This window comes from Halyomorpha halys, unplaced genomic scaffold (genome assembly GCF_000696795.3).
Source record: "Halyomorpha halys isolate HHAL.00 unplaced genomic scaffold, Hhal_1.1 Scaffold1205.1, whole genome shotgun sequence".
Classification (NCBI taxonomy): Eukaryota; Metazoa; Arthropoda; class Insecta; order Hemiptera; family Pentatomidae; genus Halyomorpha; species Halyomorpha halys.
Window position 1 is genome coordinate 310,194 of NW_027108984.1, and position 13,525 is coordinate 323,718.

General features: G+C 32.4%; 2 protein-coding genes and 1 long non-coding RNA gene across 3 annotated transcripts in view; 1 reads left to right on the plus strand and 2 right to left on the minus strand.

The window, feature by feature from the left end:
- Positions 1–6,096, minus strand: part of LOC106688786 (uncharacterized) — a 21,235-nt gene extending 15,139 nt beyond the window's left edge. Inside the window, exon 1 of the mRNA XM_014433421.2 lies at positions 5,442–6,096. Coding sequence (XP_014288907.2) covers positions 5,442–5,876 — 435 coding nt within the window. The 5' untranslated portion in view covers positions 5,877–6,096. The remainder of the gene's footprint in view (positions 1–5,441) is intronic.
- The window catches only part of LOC136795720 (uncharacterized), a 44,465-nt gene that overhangs the window by 10,177 nt on the left and 20,763 nt on the right, over positions 1–13,525 (plus strand). The window lies entirely within an intron of this gene.
- Positions 9,377–13,525, minus strand: part of l(1)G0289 (lethal (1) G0289) — a 32,400-nt gene continuing 28,251 nt past the window's right edge. The window contains exons 10-11 of the mRNA XM_024361255.2: positions 10,443–10,522; positions 9,377–9,880 (exon numbers count right to left, since the gene is read on the minus strand). Of these exons, the coding sequence (XP_024217023.2) occupies positions 10,454–10,522 (69 nt within the window). The 3' untranslated portion in view covers positions 9,377–9,880; positions 10,443–10,453. The remainder of the gene's footprint in view (positions 9,881–10,442; positions 10,523–13,525) is intronic.

The window sequence follows — 13,525 nt, forward strand, 5'->3', positions numbered from 1 at the left end:
AGTTACCCTCTTCTTTGGGGTCTCCTAGCAGTCCTCATGGTCCTACTGGCCTCCAAGAGCCTGATTCACTGAGGTCAGATCGTTCCGCTACATCTGATCTTAATAAATCTAACGACATTTCGTTAGAAAATATTTTCGTCCAAGACGAAACTCCAGAATCAGAACACCCAGCTGCGTCAGATTCTAGTTACGCTAGCGACATTTCGCTAGTAAATAATCTTCCTACATTTCACTCACAATTGCGGTGCACCTCCAAGAGGTCCCCAATTGGCGGTCAACCTGAACCTACCTACCTGCCTCAGCCTGAAATCCTAAAATATAATCAGACTACTCCGTTAGACGCTAATAAAACCAATGACATTTCGTTGGATGTTATCTTTATACAGAACCACTCACAGCCCTTACCCTCTTCTGTGAGGTTTCCAGGAAGTTCTCTTGGTCCCACCGAGCTCCATGAGCTTGATCCCTTGAGATCAGATCGTCCAGCTTCATCTGATCTTAATAAATGTAACGACATTTCGTTAGAAGTTACATTTCTCCGAAAGGGTTCATTACGTCTCAACCCCAAGAGGTCCCTACTCAGTGATCAAAAACTTCTCCTCATTAGTGTTTCTGAATTCAAAACTCATAGACCTAGACGCCTAGCTGCATCAGATCCTCACCATACAAACGAAATTGCGTTAGGACTTCATCGTCCACGAGATGATGCACTGCCGCTCCTAACCTCCAAGAGGTACTCAATCAATTACCGCCTTCCTCCTGTTCGCTACGTAACTCTTGAAGAGGCCTTGCAGCTAAAAAGGAAAATCATATATTTCCTTCGGTTAAGTGGTGAACACAATGCTTATCAGCCATTGCAACCGCCCAACTCGGTCATCATAACCAGGGGAACATAGGAAGCCGATAATTTTCCTAAGTGGTTATGCGAAGGTTGCAATGTTCATCGAAATAAAGTTCCCCATAATATTCTTGTGTATCACTTTAAAAAGTCTATTTATTTTCTTTCATCTTATTTTTGTCTCAGATGCCCCACAACAAGATTACTTTGCATAAATGAGTACATCTCATAAAATTAATCTGTCTTCTGTTCTTTACTGTCGTCATTCCAACTACTTGAGTCACGCTTCTGTTGTTCACATAACCGCTTCATACCTTTTATTACCCTCCACGCTTTTCTCTGGGCATCATTCTCTGTAGTATCAAATACCTAATTTCTCTAATACTATATAAAGTTAAAATTTTAAGCGGGCGGAATGGTGTGCTCTTTTTCTATGCAGCTCATTGAAATTCTGCCACAAAGTCAAAACCCGGCTAGAACTGAGAGAAACTCATTTTTCTTTAAAGATTTGACTGTAGTACTGCGATGGCTGAGGAAACCTACTGAGCGTATGAACGCTTACCGCATCATCCAAATTTTGGAAATTACAACCCGCTCTTACTGGATTTACACATAAAATCAGAAGATAATTCTTCAGACTGCAGCTCTAGAGAACTTTAAGCGTCGGAAGAATCATCGCCACGCATTCTGGGCAAGATGGGATCGTGAGAGTACCAAATCTAAAAACCAAAAACTGGAGAATGTCAGCACCGAATTATCAAACTAGCTCTCCTTAACCCCGTAGGTGTCAATTTAAAATTTTTAACAAATTTTAGGCGGGCGGTATGTTGCGGCCAACATATGATCGGTAATCGACTACGTGACATATGATATAAAAAACAAAACAAATCCGCTCTCTGTTCTTTTTTATACTAAAAACACACAGACTACTTCTTAACGTCTCACCGCACACACGTATCGTCTCTTTCATCTTCGACAGCTGAATCATCTTAGCCACGGCGGGCGGACTGCTTCAACTCATCCTACAAGAGGACAAGGCGGGCGGACGTACGTCCCTTACGTCCCTACTTCCACGAGAACATCCTCTCAAAACAACCACAACCGGGGCCCCACCAATCACCGGTGAAATAAGACTTTTTTTTCTCTCTTTTTGTCAAATTAATTTAATTTTGCAATAGTTCTAAGATTTATTTTTTTTCTAGTTTGTATATTTTTTTTGTGTTCGATTAATTTCATTTTGTAATATTATTAAGCTTTCTTTTTTTTTCTTCTAGTTTATATATTTTTTGGTTTCTTTAATTATGTTTACTTGTTTGAAAATAAAAAATAACAAAATTCGACCACTTCTTTCCTTTTCACGGTTGGGCTAGTAAAGGTTCCTTTCGAACCCCTACCCGCCGTAACATCCCTTATTAAATTTTCGATATATAGGCTCATGAAGTAAATAAATTTCCAGACCCAACTTTTAGCAGTATTCCGTACAAACGGTACCTAAAAAAATCGATTTTCCGACACATGTTTGGGATAGATTTTTACTTAATTAAAATGCAATTTAATTTTTTTATCAACTTCAATATATAAGTTTTTGTACTATTTGTTCGTAAATATGTAAAAGATGTTATAAAAATGCACAGTATGGCTGATAATTTTAATAGTCGATCCGTGCATATGGTATGCTGGTCCATCTCCAATTGGTAATATAATGCGGAACAAAAACATACTCATCTACTTAGGTAGAAGTGTTAAAGTGAGATGAGCAAAAGTATGAAATGACGTTGTGAAGTCTAGGCGAAATCAGGCAGTTGTAGTTTGTTGTATTTAACCTGGGATGAGGGGGAGAGGAACATAACCCTCATCTCCTTCTAAGCAAAAATGAAATGTTCATCAATTGGAAAATGTGGAGAAGGTAGGAGGAGTAGAAATTGTTATTTTCAATAATTTGGTATATCTATAACGAAAATCCATTCGGCCAATCTCGAGAAATTCGTGCTTCTTTCTCTGTTCTGTTTAGACTCATTTCAACGTGAATATTATTGATCCCAAAACATACTTACTGTTCTAAAAAGTAAGAAGAGAATATAAAATTGAATTCACTTGGTCAATTTTTCAACTAATGTTTTCTAGGAACAATTCTTTTAAGGAAAACATTACAATATAAAGTTAGATATAAATAAATTATTGTTTCTAGAGTAATGGAGAAAGTTGTTTATTAAAAAAAAAAAAAATAGAAAACACTTCACTTTTACTTTAAACTTTAGAAAAATACCAAACAGTTTACGTAAAAAAAAAAAAGACAGAATTATTAGTAATTAAAAAAATTAAACCAACAACAAAATTTTAGCGCGCTTTGAGTAACTCTCAACTTATCTATTCATTTTGATTAACCCCTCCCCGCCATTTCTGGCATATGGGTTGTGGCAACAACTCTCAACTGTAGCGTACCCAGTACCACGCCCATGAAAGGAATAGACCACGCCTTCTAGCGTCACTCGCATTAGAAACGGACCCTCACCATTATACGCCTTTCTCCAAGCATTTAACCATCAGTTTTTATAATTCAATCACCAAGTTGAACTGTAGTCGATGTTACATTTACTGTCACCGAGGAGACAAGCACTATCATACTGTTTCACTGTTGAAATAGTACTACTGAGACAGGTTAGGGGCGTTTCGATACTTCCCTTACTTTGTGGTTATGATCCAGTCTGCCAGATGCATGTAGTACAAGCATCGAAAGTTGCAGGTATAGATGCTTCAGTTAATGTATCGTATTGGAAGGAGTATCGACACTTCGATGGTATCGCAAAATCGACAGAATAAAAATAAGCATTTGCTTTTACTTAGTGTTTTATAAGTGTTAATTTACAACCACTAGAATAAAATATCACTCTTTACTGAAGTTGAAGTGTTTACTTAATTCATTAAGTAAACCCTCAATTGGCCAATAACTACTTCATTCGCAAGTATTTACTTATAGTTTTCCCAGTGAATTCTTATTTGCAAACTAATAAAGATAAGTAATAATGTTGTGATAAAAGAACTTACATGTATTTTTTAAGGTCACTATTATGCAGCATTTATGTTTTTAATTACAATTTCTGGTTTCAAATCTATCTATGGCCGACTTTAAGTCTTTCTAGATTAAGTTTCTCTAGTAAAACAAGCCTCTGAAGTTGATAAAACTTCAGTCTCTTCGAGCCTATTTTTTTTCTTTTTCTGAATTATTTTAACGTGCCTGACATAATTGTCATTTGAAGCAGACTCCTCTTGATGTACGGTATTTAGCATATAGTCATTTTGTGGCACAATTCCAATAGCTTGGATTCCAAGATTTTTTAAAAAAATGGAATCCAAAAATTTTAAGTATTCTTTCTTCCAGCCCTTTAGCTTGATTTTCTTGTTCGCAGTTATATTTTGGTCAATATTTTTTATACCTGTCTTCATATTATTTAGTGTTATTTTAAGCTAATCTACCGTCATTGAAGATATTCTCATATTTTTCACGGATTCTTCTTTAATACCCTTCCAGGCTTATCATTTTTCTGTATGATTCCTGGCATCATTGACTTATTCAGCATCACTGCACGGTCTTCAGATAATGATAATAATTTTACAAGAAGAATTCTTTGGTTCCAACACTAAGCCTCCACATTTCCTTCACTAGATGACATAATTATATTATAATTACACTCACACGAAAGGAAAGACTAAAATATAAGTTTATTTTGAGACAAATGAAGAGGACTGGGGGTTACAGAGCAGCCAGGCTGGAACATGTCATCTAGGATGATGACAAATTCAGTGTTTACTTAAAGTATAAGAAAATACTTATTTCGTTTAAGGTTTTTCCAGTACTTTTACTTTTAAATAAAAGGTGTCTCTTAAATAAGTAATCGCTTATACTTAAAAGTTAATATTTTAATAAAAGTAAACGCTTACAAGTATTTGCTTTTTCTTTATTCATTAGAGACAGTGTTGAGTGAAAAGATTACACTTTTTCCGGGTTAAATTATTTAGATCTTTGTCTAATATTCACAACTTAAATAAAATAAAAACTAGATAAGATGTTCATGTTATGAATGAATAAAAAAATGAAATGTTTAATTATTTGAAATAAAATATAAGTAACTCAACTAACCGTGATATTTTAATAATCATATATGAATAAAATATACATGATAGATTTTCATATATGTAAATAGTTGACTGTATAATTTAAAATATGAAGAAGATGGTCAGTCAGGGTTGCGGTCGAAAAGAACAAAATAGTTTTCAACCATTTACTATCTGACGTTTCGCTCCACTTTGTAGGGCTTCATCAGGGCTATGATGATGATAGCTAAACAGACAGAAAAAATCTGCTCAGCTATCATCATCATAGCCCTGATGAAGCCCAACAAGTGGGGCGAAACGTCGGATAATAAATGATTGAAAAATATTTTATTCTTTTTGAACGCAATCCTGACTATCTTCGTCATATATAATAGATTTTCGTAATTTTTTTATTTTCACTTCATTTCAATCAATGAATTAAGTTTATGAAATAAATAACTTATTTTAAATATATAAATATAATTTTATCAAATAACAAAAAATAACTTACGGGATCATTTTCTCCAGCTGCCGGGTTTTCTCCAATTTCTCCATTTTGATTTGAGGTGGCAATGTCGGCAAGAAACAAAAGTGCTTTGTACGCAAACCATGGTGACATATAGACGTAACTCCTAGCTGAACCCGTTTTATTTTTTTTCACTTTTGCATGCTCTTTGGCAAAATATGACCTCAAGCTTTTTATTTTGGCTTTAATCTTACCAATGCTCAACTGGTACTTGACGGCTAATACCTTGAGGTTATCGCACCTAATAATTTTATTTGTGTAAGCGTAGTGTTTGGGGTCCCACAGCGCCGGTAAACTTTTATAATCTTCGATAAAATTTAAAATTTTGTCGCAAGACTGCGACATTACTACTGGTAACAAATAAAATATGCACGGAAGAATGAGGCAAGCTACAATACCGAACAGCTTGCAATAAGGCATGCACTATTGAACTTTCACAAGAAAAAAGGCATGCCTCTACGCATGCGTGACATTCCCTTCTCCGTGCGTCATGTGGTAAGATGGAAGCAAGGTTGTAAATACCGAACCAAAAAATCCATGTATACATGAGGCATTCGGTCGTAAAAGGGAGTAACTGAAAAAATGAACATTTTCATTATGTTGAAATGTTATTTAATTAAAACGAGTAACCTTAAAACAAGTAGTTACACACAATGATTTAGTACTAACACTTTACCTTAAAAAAACTACGAATGCAGTTCTAAAAAGTCTGGTAGAGTAAAACTTCAATTTATAACAAATATCAGTCACCATGTTTTACGAAAGACTGCCTCATGTATCGAAATACTAGTTAGACATATCGATATATCAGGTCTTGATTTTTGTTTGATTTAAACTATGAAAGAGGGTAATATAGTATGAGGTGATATAAATTATATAGGATTAGATTTGTAATAGCGAGAATTAAATATTTATATATTTCTTAACATCGATTTGTTAACATTTGAGGAGTTTTATATCAAGTCAATTTGTCAATTTTTGATAAATCGATGAAGGCACGTCTCATGCAAATAGGTAAATTTTTTATTGAAAATTAGGGGGCCTCCTTTCTAACTAATGACAGACCATTCGTAAATATTATAATTATACAACTTCATTTAATTATACTACTTGTAGCTCAAATTGTATAGCTGTAATTTACATATATTCTGTAATTCAGATTCTATTATTTTTTTCAATGCAGTGGAAAGAGGGAAAAAACCTGGACTTTTGAGAGGTGGGTCTATTAATATTAATTAGATAATTTCAAGGAGAAAATAGAAAAGTCAACCTTACTATATGTAAGATATATTAAATTTAAGATGATAACGTTATCAGAATTAAACATTAGAGAAATTGATATTGCATAAAAGAAACCTGGAAAAGATTCCCTCCTATTCAGGTTAGCTAGTCAAACTGTCACACATCCAGCAATAATAAAGTGGGTACCCTTAATTGGGGGTAGAACCTGGCAGTTGAGCGTGATCTTTAACAAATCATCTCCTTGCACAACCACTGTTCAAGAAACGGTATTTTCTTACTAAGTAGTTAACCTCCGATCCTTGCCCCTTCATGGGTTGAAGTGGTCTAGGTTCAATTTTAACCTACGACCTCTTGGAATAAGTGCACATTGTTTTCTTATGAGAGAGCAAAGTGAGTTTAAGTTCATAATCATTACCAATAATGTTCTTATTGGTTTTTAAAAAATTACCAAAATAAATTCAATATAAAAAGGAACACCTTGATGTATCTTACTGGTATTGGCCTGGTCAAGTTTTATTTTATCTTATTTGACAATTTTATTACCTTTCAAACAAGGGTATAGAAAGTTCTGGGAGATACAGAAATTTTGAATTATTAAAAATTAATAAATCGAAAATTAACAAGTTTCTTCGAAAACTGAACAAAAAAAAAATACATGTAAACCTGGGTTACAAACTTCAAAACACATCTTTGCTAACACTGGTCCGAACTGAACTTTTTTTTTATACCAAATTTAATTGCTTACCAAATGCCTATTTAAAACTACAATGTTTTGGACACAAGGGTATTTATTTATTAATATTTTTTAAATAAAGAAATGTGCAAGAACATTTTTGATAAAATTAAATTTTGATCACCTCACCACCTAGGTAATAAGGATATATTAAATTTTTAATGGATAGTTTTCGACAGATCTATCCATTTTAGAACCCTTTGAAACCAAAAAATAGCATTTTTAACTAGGCATTTGGAAGGTAATTCAATTCTGTATATTGACAAAATATAAATCGGACCAGTAATAGCAAAGATTTGGTGTATTGAAGTTTGTAACCAGTTTTAAGAAGTATTTTTTGGTGTTTCCGAACAAACTTAAATAAAATCTTTGTCAGATAAAGCTATGTTACTTTTTACATTGTATTTATTTCAATGAACAATCTAGTAATAAACTGTCTAAAATCTTGGTTGTTAAGTTTTAATAAATTTAATTGTATAATTACATAAATTTTAATGTTGGTACATCAAAAATTTGAATTAGTCCTCTTAAAAGAGTAAAATATTTTCTTAGTACTTGAATAAATTGTATTTTTTTTTTTTATAAAACGTACATAATTTAATAAATTATGGCTAGTTCTTTTTAAATGTTTAATAAAGTGTTTTGTAAAAATGTCTTAATTTCAACCTTCCTCCATCATTATAAAAAATAATTATTACATAATAACATAACAGAAAATAATTAATAAAAAATAAACTGCCGAATAAGATACTAGAGGCCATTAGACTCTGTCCACTATTTTACTAACAAGGGTCAACCAACAACAGGTTATGTAAAGATTAATTATTGATGTTCATAAAAAGAAACTGGTATTAATTGATAAATATATTTGTTTTAAAGATAAGTGACTTGGACAATTTAGCCTGCAGTAGCAAGAACAAATTTTAATATAATGGACAAATAATTTTTAGGGATGTTAATAGAAATATAGTACTATGAGTTGAGTGAATTATAAGTAAATAATATGATTTTAGTGTCTCCTTGATAATAGCTAGAGGGTCGAAATGTCGCAGAAAAATAAACAAAGTTGAGATAAGGATCAAAAGAATGTGTTTCAATTGATGAATAATTATTTGATAATACATTAAAAATGTTTACAAGATGTTAAATTTCTTGTTTAGTCGCTATATTCACAATGAATATAGCGACTAAACAAGAAATTTAACATCTTGTATATTGTTTACAATATACAAGATGTTAAATTTCTTTATAATAAATATATATTCCAAAGTCAATAAGATCTTGGCTACTGAATTCCATAAATAATTGCTCTGTAATTTGAAAAATAGATAATAATATTAAACTTGATGACTCATTTTGAGGTCAGAATGAAATAATTAAAACAAAATTGCCAAATGCTATAGTACCATCATTCTTGTTAAATTTTAAGTACTGCTAAAAAAATTGGGAAAACATAGCAATAATAAAGATTAATAAAAGAAAAATATTGTTTATAAATTAATTTCTATTTTAAAACAAACATGTTTATATTTCTAATTAATTATCACTTACTACATAAGCATATGATGCAAACCTCTGCATCATAGTGAGCTATGTATACAGCCTTTATTGATTACTATTATAAATTATAATTTAACCTATGGTTTTTATGTTATTTTAACATGTCCACTGAAACTTTTTAATGTCTGCCAGACAATTAACCTTAATTTGTGAACAATGTATTTATTCTTAGGCTCAGGCTGGCATAGTTTTTGGGACTACTGGCATAATGAGTAGGACCAACCACAGAGGAGCTAAAGTTCCAAATTTGATATAAATAGCTGTCAGAAGTAACCAAAGGAATGAATGAGGAAAAAAAATTAACTAATTTTATTATTTCATTTATTTAATTAATTTTTAAACTAATAATCTAGTGGTGGGATAAGGCTAAAAGAAATATACATAATTTATTAAAAACTGGATTTAAAAATATATTTACAAGTCAAATTACTACATTTTCAGGCAATTATTTAAAAATATATAAAATTTATTTGTGCATCTAGTTATACTACAAATGGATAAAAGTTTTGTTCTGGCTGCAATAAATGTTTAATCTTTGATACATCAACAACAAATAAATTATTACAAAACACTTAACAACGTTAACGTAAATCTAAAGGCAACAGATTTCTCTGAATCACAGTGTTCTTCCTGCAAGGAAGGAAGAAAGGAAACGGTTGCAATTGTGTATCCCGTTCTTTTCGCTCTTAGAGATAGGTCGATGACTTTAAATATTAATCAATCTCTTCAAAAAAATAATATTTATACAAAACATAAATCACTTTTACAAGTTTATACACAAATTGTCTTTTTATTAACACTGATCACTCGATTCGTTTTAATCATTTTTTTTTACATAATGAAGGCACATTTATTTTTGGTTGAATTCATGTAAACCGCTAGCGATGCCCTGAAAAAATAAATGTTTATAATAATTACATTTTATTAAAAAACAAAAAAACAAACACAAATGCAATTAGAACTGAAATTAAAAAGCATAACATTGAAATATCTGTCAACTCGGGTTGATTAAAAATACTTACTTCAAAAATGAATAAATTAGACAGATTTTATACTTCAGTCAAAATTTACATATAGGAAAAACGTTTTCAAGAAAAATAAGTTATTGAAAATAATTTTTTTTCAAAACTCTGAGTTCGTAATGAACTAAATGACTGTTTCAAGAAAAAGATGAGATAAAAAGAAGGCTCCCACAAGACATATAAGATCAAAGATTTTATATGTTATATCTATATTCTCAAAGATTTATGATATAGAAATCAATTCTGACAAGTAACAAGTAACTTGCCTGGTCATTTGTGAAATACTATCAGAAAAAAAAAAATTAAACTCAGCAAAATATAATCAAGTCACAGAATTCTACTATATCATCCACAAGTTTTATTACCAAATGTTACAATAAAATGTAAAATATGACTCAAATGTAATTAATGAAAATGAAATAAACTCACCATAAATTATTTTACATATGTATTGTGGCAGCTGTGTACCTCGCTTCTCCTCTTCTCAAGCTCCACTGACTTGGTCGGTACTGTAAAACATTCATTGAGTTAATAAATTTTGAAAGGCATTTTCAAGGTTCTGATGAAAAATTAATGTTTGTACTCAATGTCCTGAGGGTGAGTATTTCTAAAATAATCATACCTCCTAAAGTTCTTTAAGTAAGTCAACCAGGGATGCTTGCTTCAGAGGAAGCATAAAAAGTGATTCAAAGTTTTTCAAAACAAACTATCATAGAGTTGGATGTTTGGTGATTCCAAAATTTTAAGGTGGGCAGTATTTCATATTTTGCCTGCACCATATTATACGGTGAAAATTCATCATTTTCCTCCAAAATCCTTGGAAAGTTTTAATTATTTATTACCTTATCAAGGAGATTGTGTCTGGACTGTGCAATAATCATACAGTGATAGGAGTTAAGCCATGATTGCAAGATGTCAGTAGACAGTCCACCTGGATGGTTCGAATTGGAAGCTAGCTGACTGGGGGCAGTACCTATTTAGACAAGCACGTCATTAAACCCATCCCACGTTGAATCAAATAACATTTTACACAATTTGTGCCATGATTTTGTGCATGAATCTAAAGAACAAACAATAAAAGAGAATAGAAGAGAAAATAGATTATGTGGAGAAGTTTGTTAGAGGCATCATCTCAGCTGTTCAGAATTCAAATTGGAAGATTGGACTGATTAAATAGCTCTTCTCAGAATATTCCGTAACAATTTTGATGAACTTCTGCATCGAGTAGCATCCTTGATAACCAAACAAGACAATGTTTTGATATAAGCACTCTCTCCCAAGGTAAAGCTGCAGGTAACATTGTCATACGAGGGTGGTTTGAAAAGTTCTCGGAATCACACTAGATGTCAGTGCTAGAGCAACGGGGTTCCCACGCAATAATCACACATCCTTTGTGAATGAACACATGGCATGAGTGGTAGTGAGGACTCTTTGTTTTTGTTTTATGCGTAATGATTTATGACAATGGAAAAAACTGAGATTTGAGCAGTGATTAATGTGTGAGATTGCTGATACTGTAGGGGTGTCATCTGAACGGGTATATCACATTTTAACGAAGAATTGGGAATGAAAAAAATATCCGCAAGATGGAAGCCGTGACTCTTAACATTGGACCATAAATGCACCAGATTAGAAATGTCTGAACAAAATCTGGCCCGTTTTCAGCACAACCAACAAGATTTTTTCCACTGATTTGTGACTACAGATGAAACTTAGGTCCACTACTATACTCCAGAGACAAAACAGCAGTCAATGCAGTGGAAACTTGCTGAGTCACCACCACCAAAGAAAGCAAAGGCAGTACGTTCGGCTGGAAAGGTCATGGCCTCAGTTTTCTGGGATGCAAAAGGCATTCTGCTGATAGATCATCATCCTACTGGCCAAAAAATTACAGGGCAATACTACGCAAACCTCCTACATGAAAAAAAAAAAAGGCCTGGTTTGGAATGGAAAAAAGTCATCTTTCATTAGGACAATGTCCACCCGCACACAAGTGCTATTGCCACGGCAAAACCTCATGAACTGAGGTACGAATTGTCGCCACATCCACCTTATTCACCTGATTTGGCACTATCAGACTTTCATCTCTTCCCCAAGCTGAAAATTTTCTTAGGTGGACTGAGATTTCCTACAACGGAAGAACTGACAGCCGAATTGGAGAGGTATTTTGCAGGCCTGAAGGAATCTCATTTTCGAAATGGGATCAAACATTCGAGCATTGGAACATCGCTGGACCAAACGAATTAGTCTACAGGGAGACTATGTTGAAAAAAAAAAGCAGTTCCACCGAGTTGACATTTCTTTCTAGTACATTCCGATAACTTTTCAAACCACCCTCGTATATGGCTATAGTTTTGAGTTTCTACACCAAAATTGTCCAAGTTCATTTCATCTGAAAGTTTCTTGAGCACTGTTTCACAAGCATATTTATTTTTATACAAGGGGTCAAACTGATTCAACAAAAATTATTTTTCCTTGCAGGCTTCAATGAATTTCAAATTCAATTAGTTTCCCAACTTTTCAGTGACATGTGCAGTTTTTCAACTGCAGTCGACTACTATCACACATAGCGGATGGCCAATTGGAATAAGACGTTCCATCATGGCACATCAGATTTTTGGTGGTGGGAGGAACTGGACTGTTCTGAAAGCTACTCCTCAAGGAATGGACTGGCTTTTTCCACTTTATCACTGGACACACTGGTGGTGCTTATATCAAGCCAGTAGCTCACACTAATCAACTGTCTCCAGCTGTCTATAACCTTTTTCTCTTACACAATTTCTTGAAATGTTAGTAAATCTACCTGCTTCACAGACAGATATTCTTTTAAGTTAGAATAATTTGTATTTGTTCTTGCATGTGTATTTTTATTACATCATTTGTAAATAAAAATTGTTATTTGTTTCCATTTTTCAACTGAGTAATTTAATTTAATTTGTTTTATTCTGTATTTTAATTATTTGATTTGTTCCATATTATGTACATTGAGGCAATATTCAATTGTTATGTTCTACATTAAAATTTTTATTACATTTTCTTGATTGTTCTTATATTTTATATGTTCCCATAATTGAAGTGAATATTCTTAAAATATTGTTGTTGTTGTTGTCTGGGGCTTTAGGGCATAAAACCATGAGGTCATCAACGCCCATCTTAAAACATTGTATCTATGTGCATAAATAATCTCCTTCTTTGAAGGTTTCTATTTTTATTGTTATATGTAATAATTTTAATATATCATGCTTACGTAGTGATGTTATAATTAAAAAAAAAATTGTCAATACAATTTTAATTAATACTTTATCATTTTGTGAGATACCTATAAAAATGTTTTGACTCAGAGAATCTTTTTAATATGCCAAAATGATTGTTCAATACGATGAAAATGATGCATTAATTTTTATTTTTTAAATGTTGTAAAGACTTTTTTTTGGAATTACCAGGTGTATATTTATATATTTATTATACAGTGTATAGGTGTATATATATATATTGTAATATGCTCTTTTTTA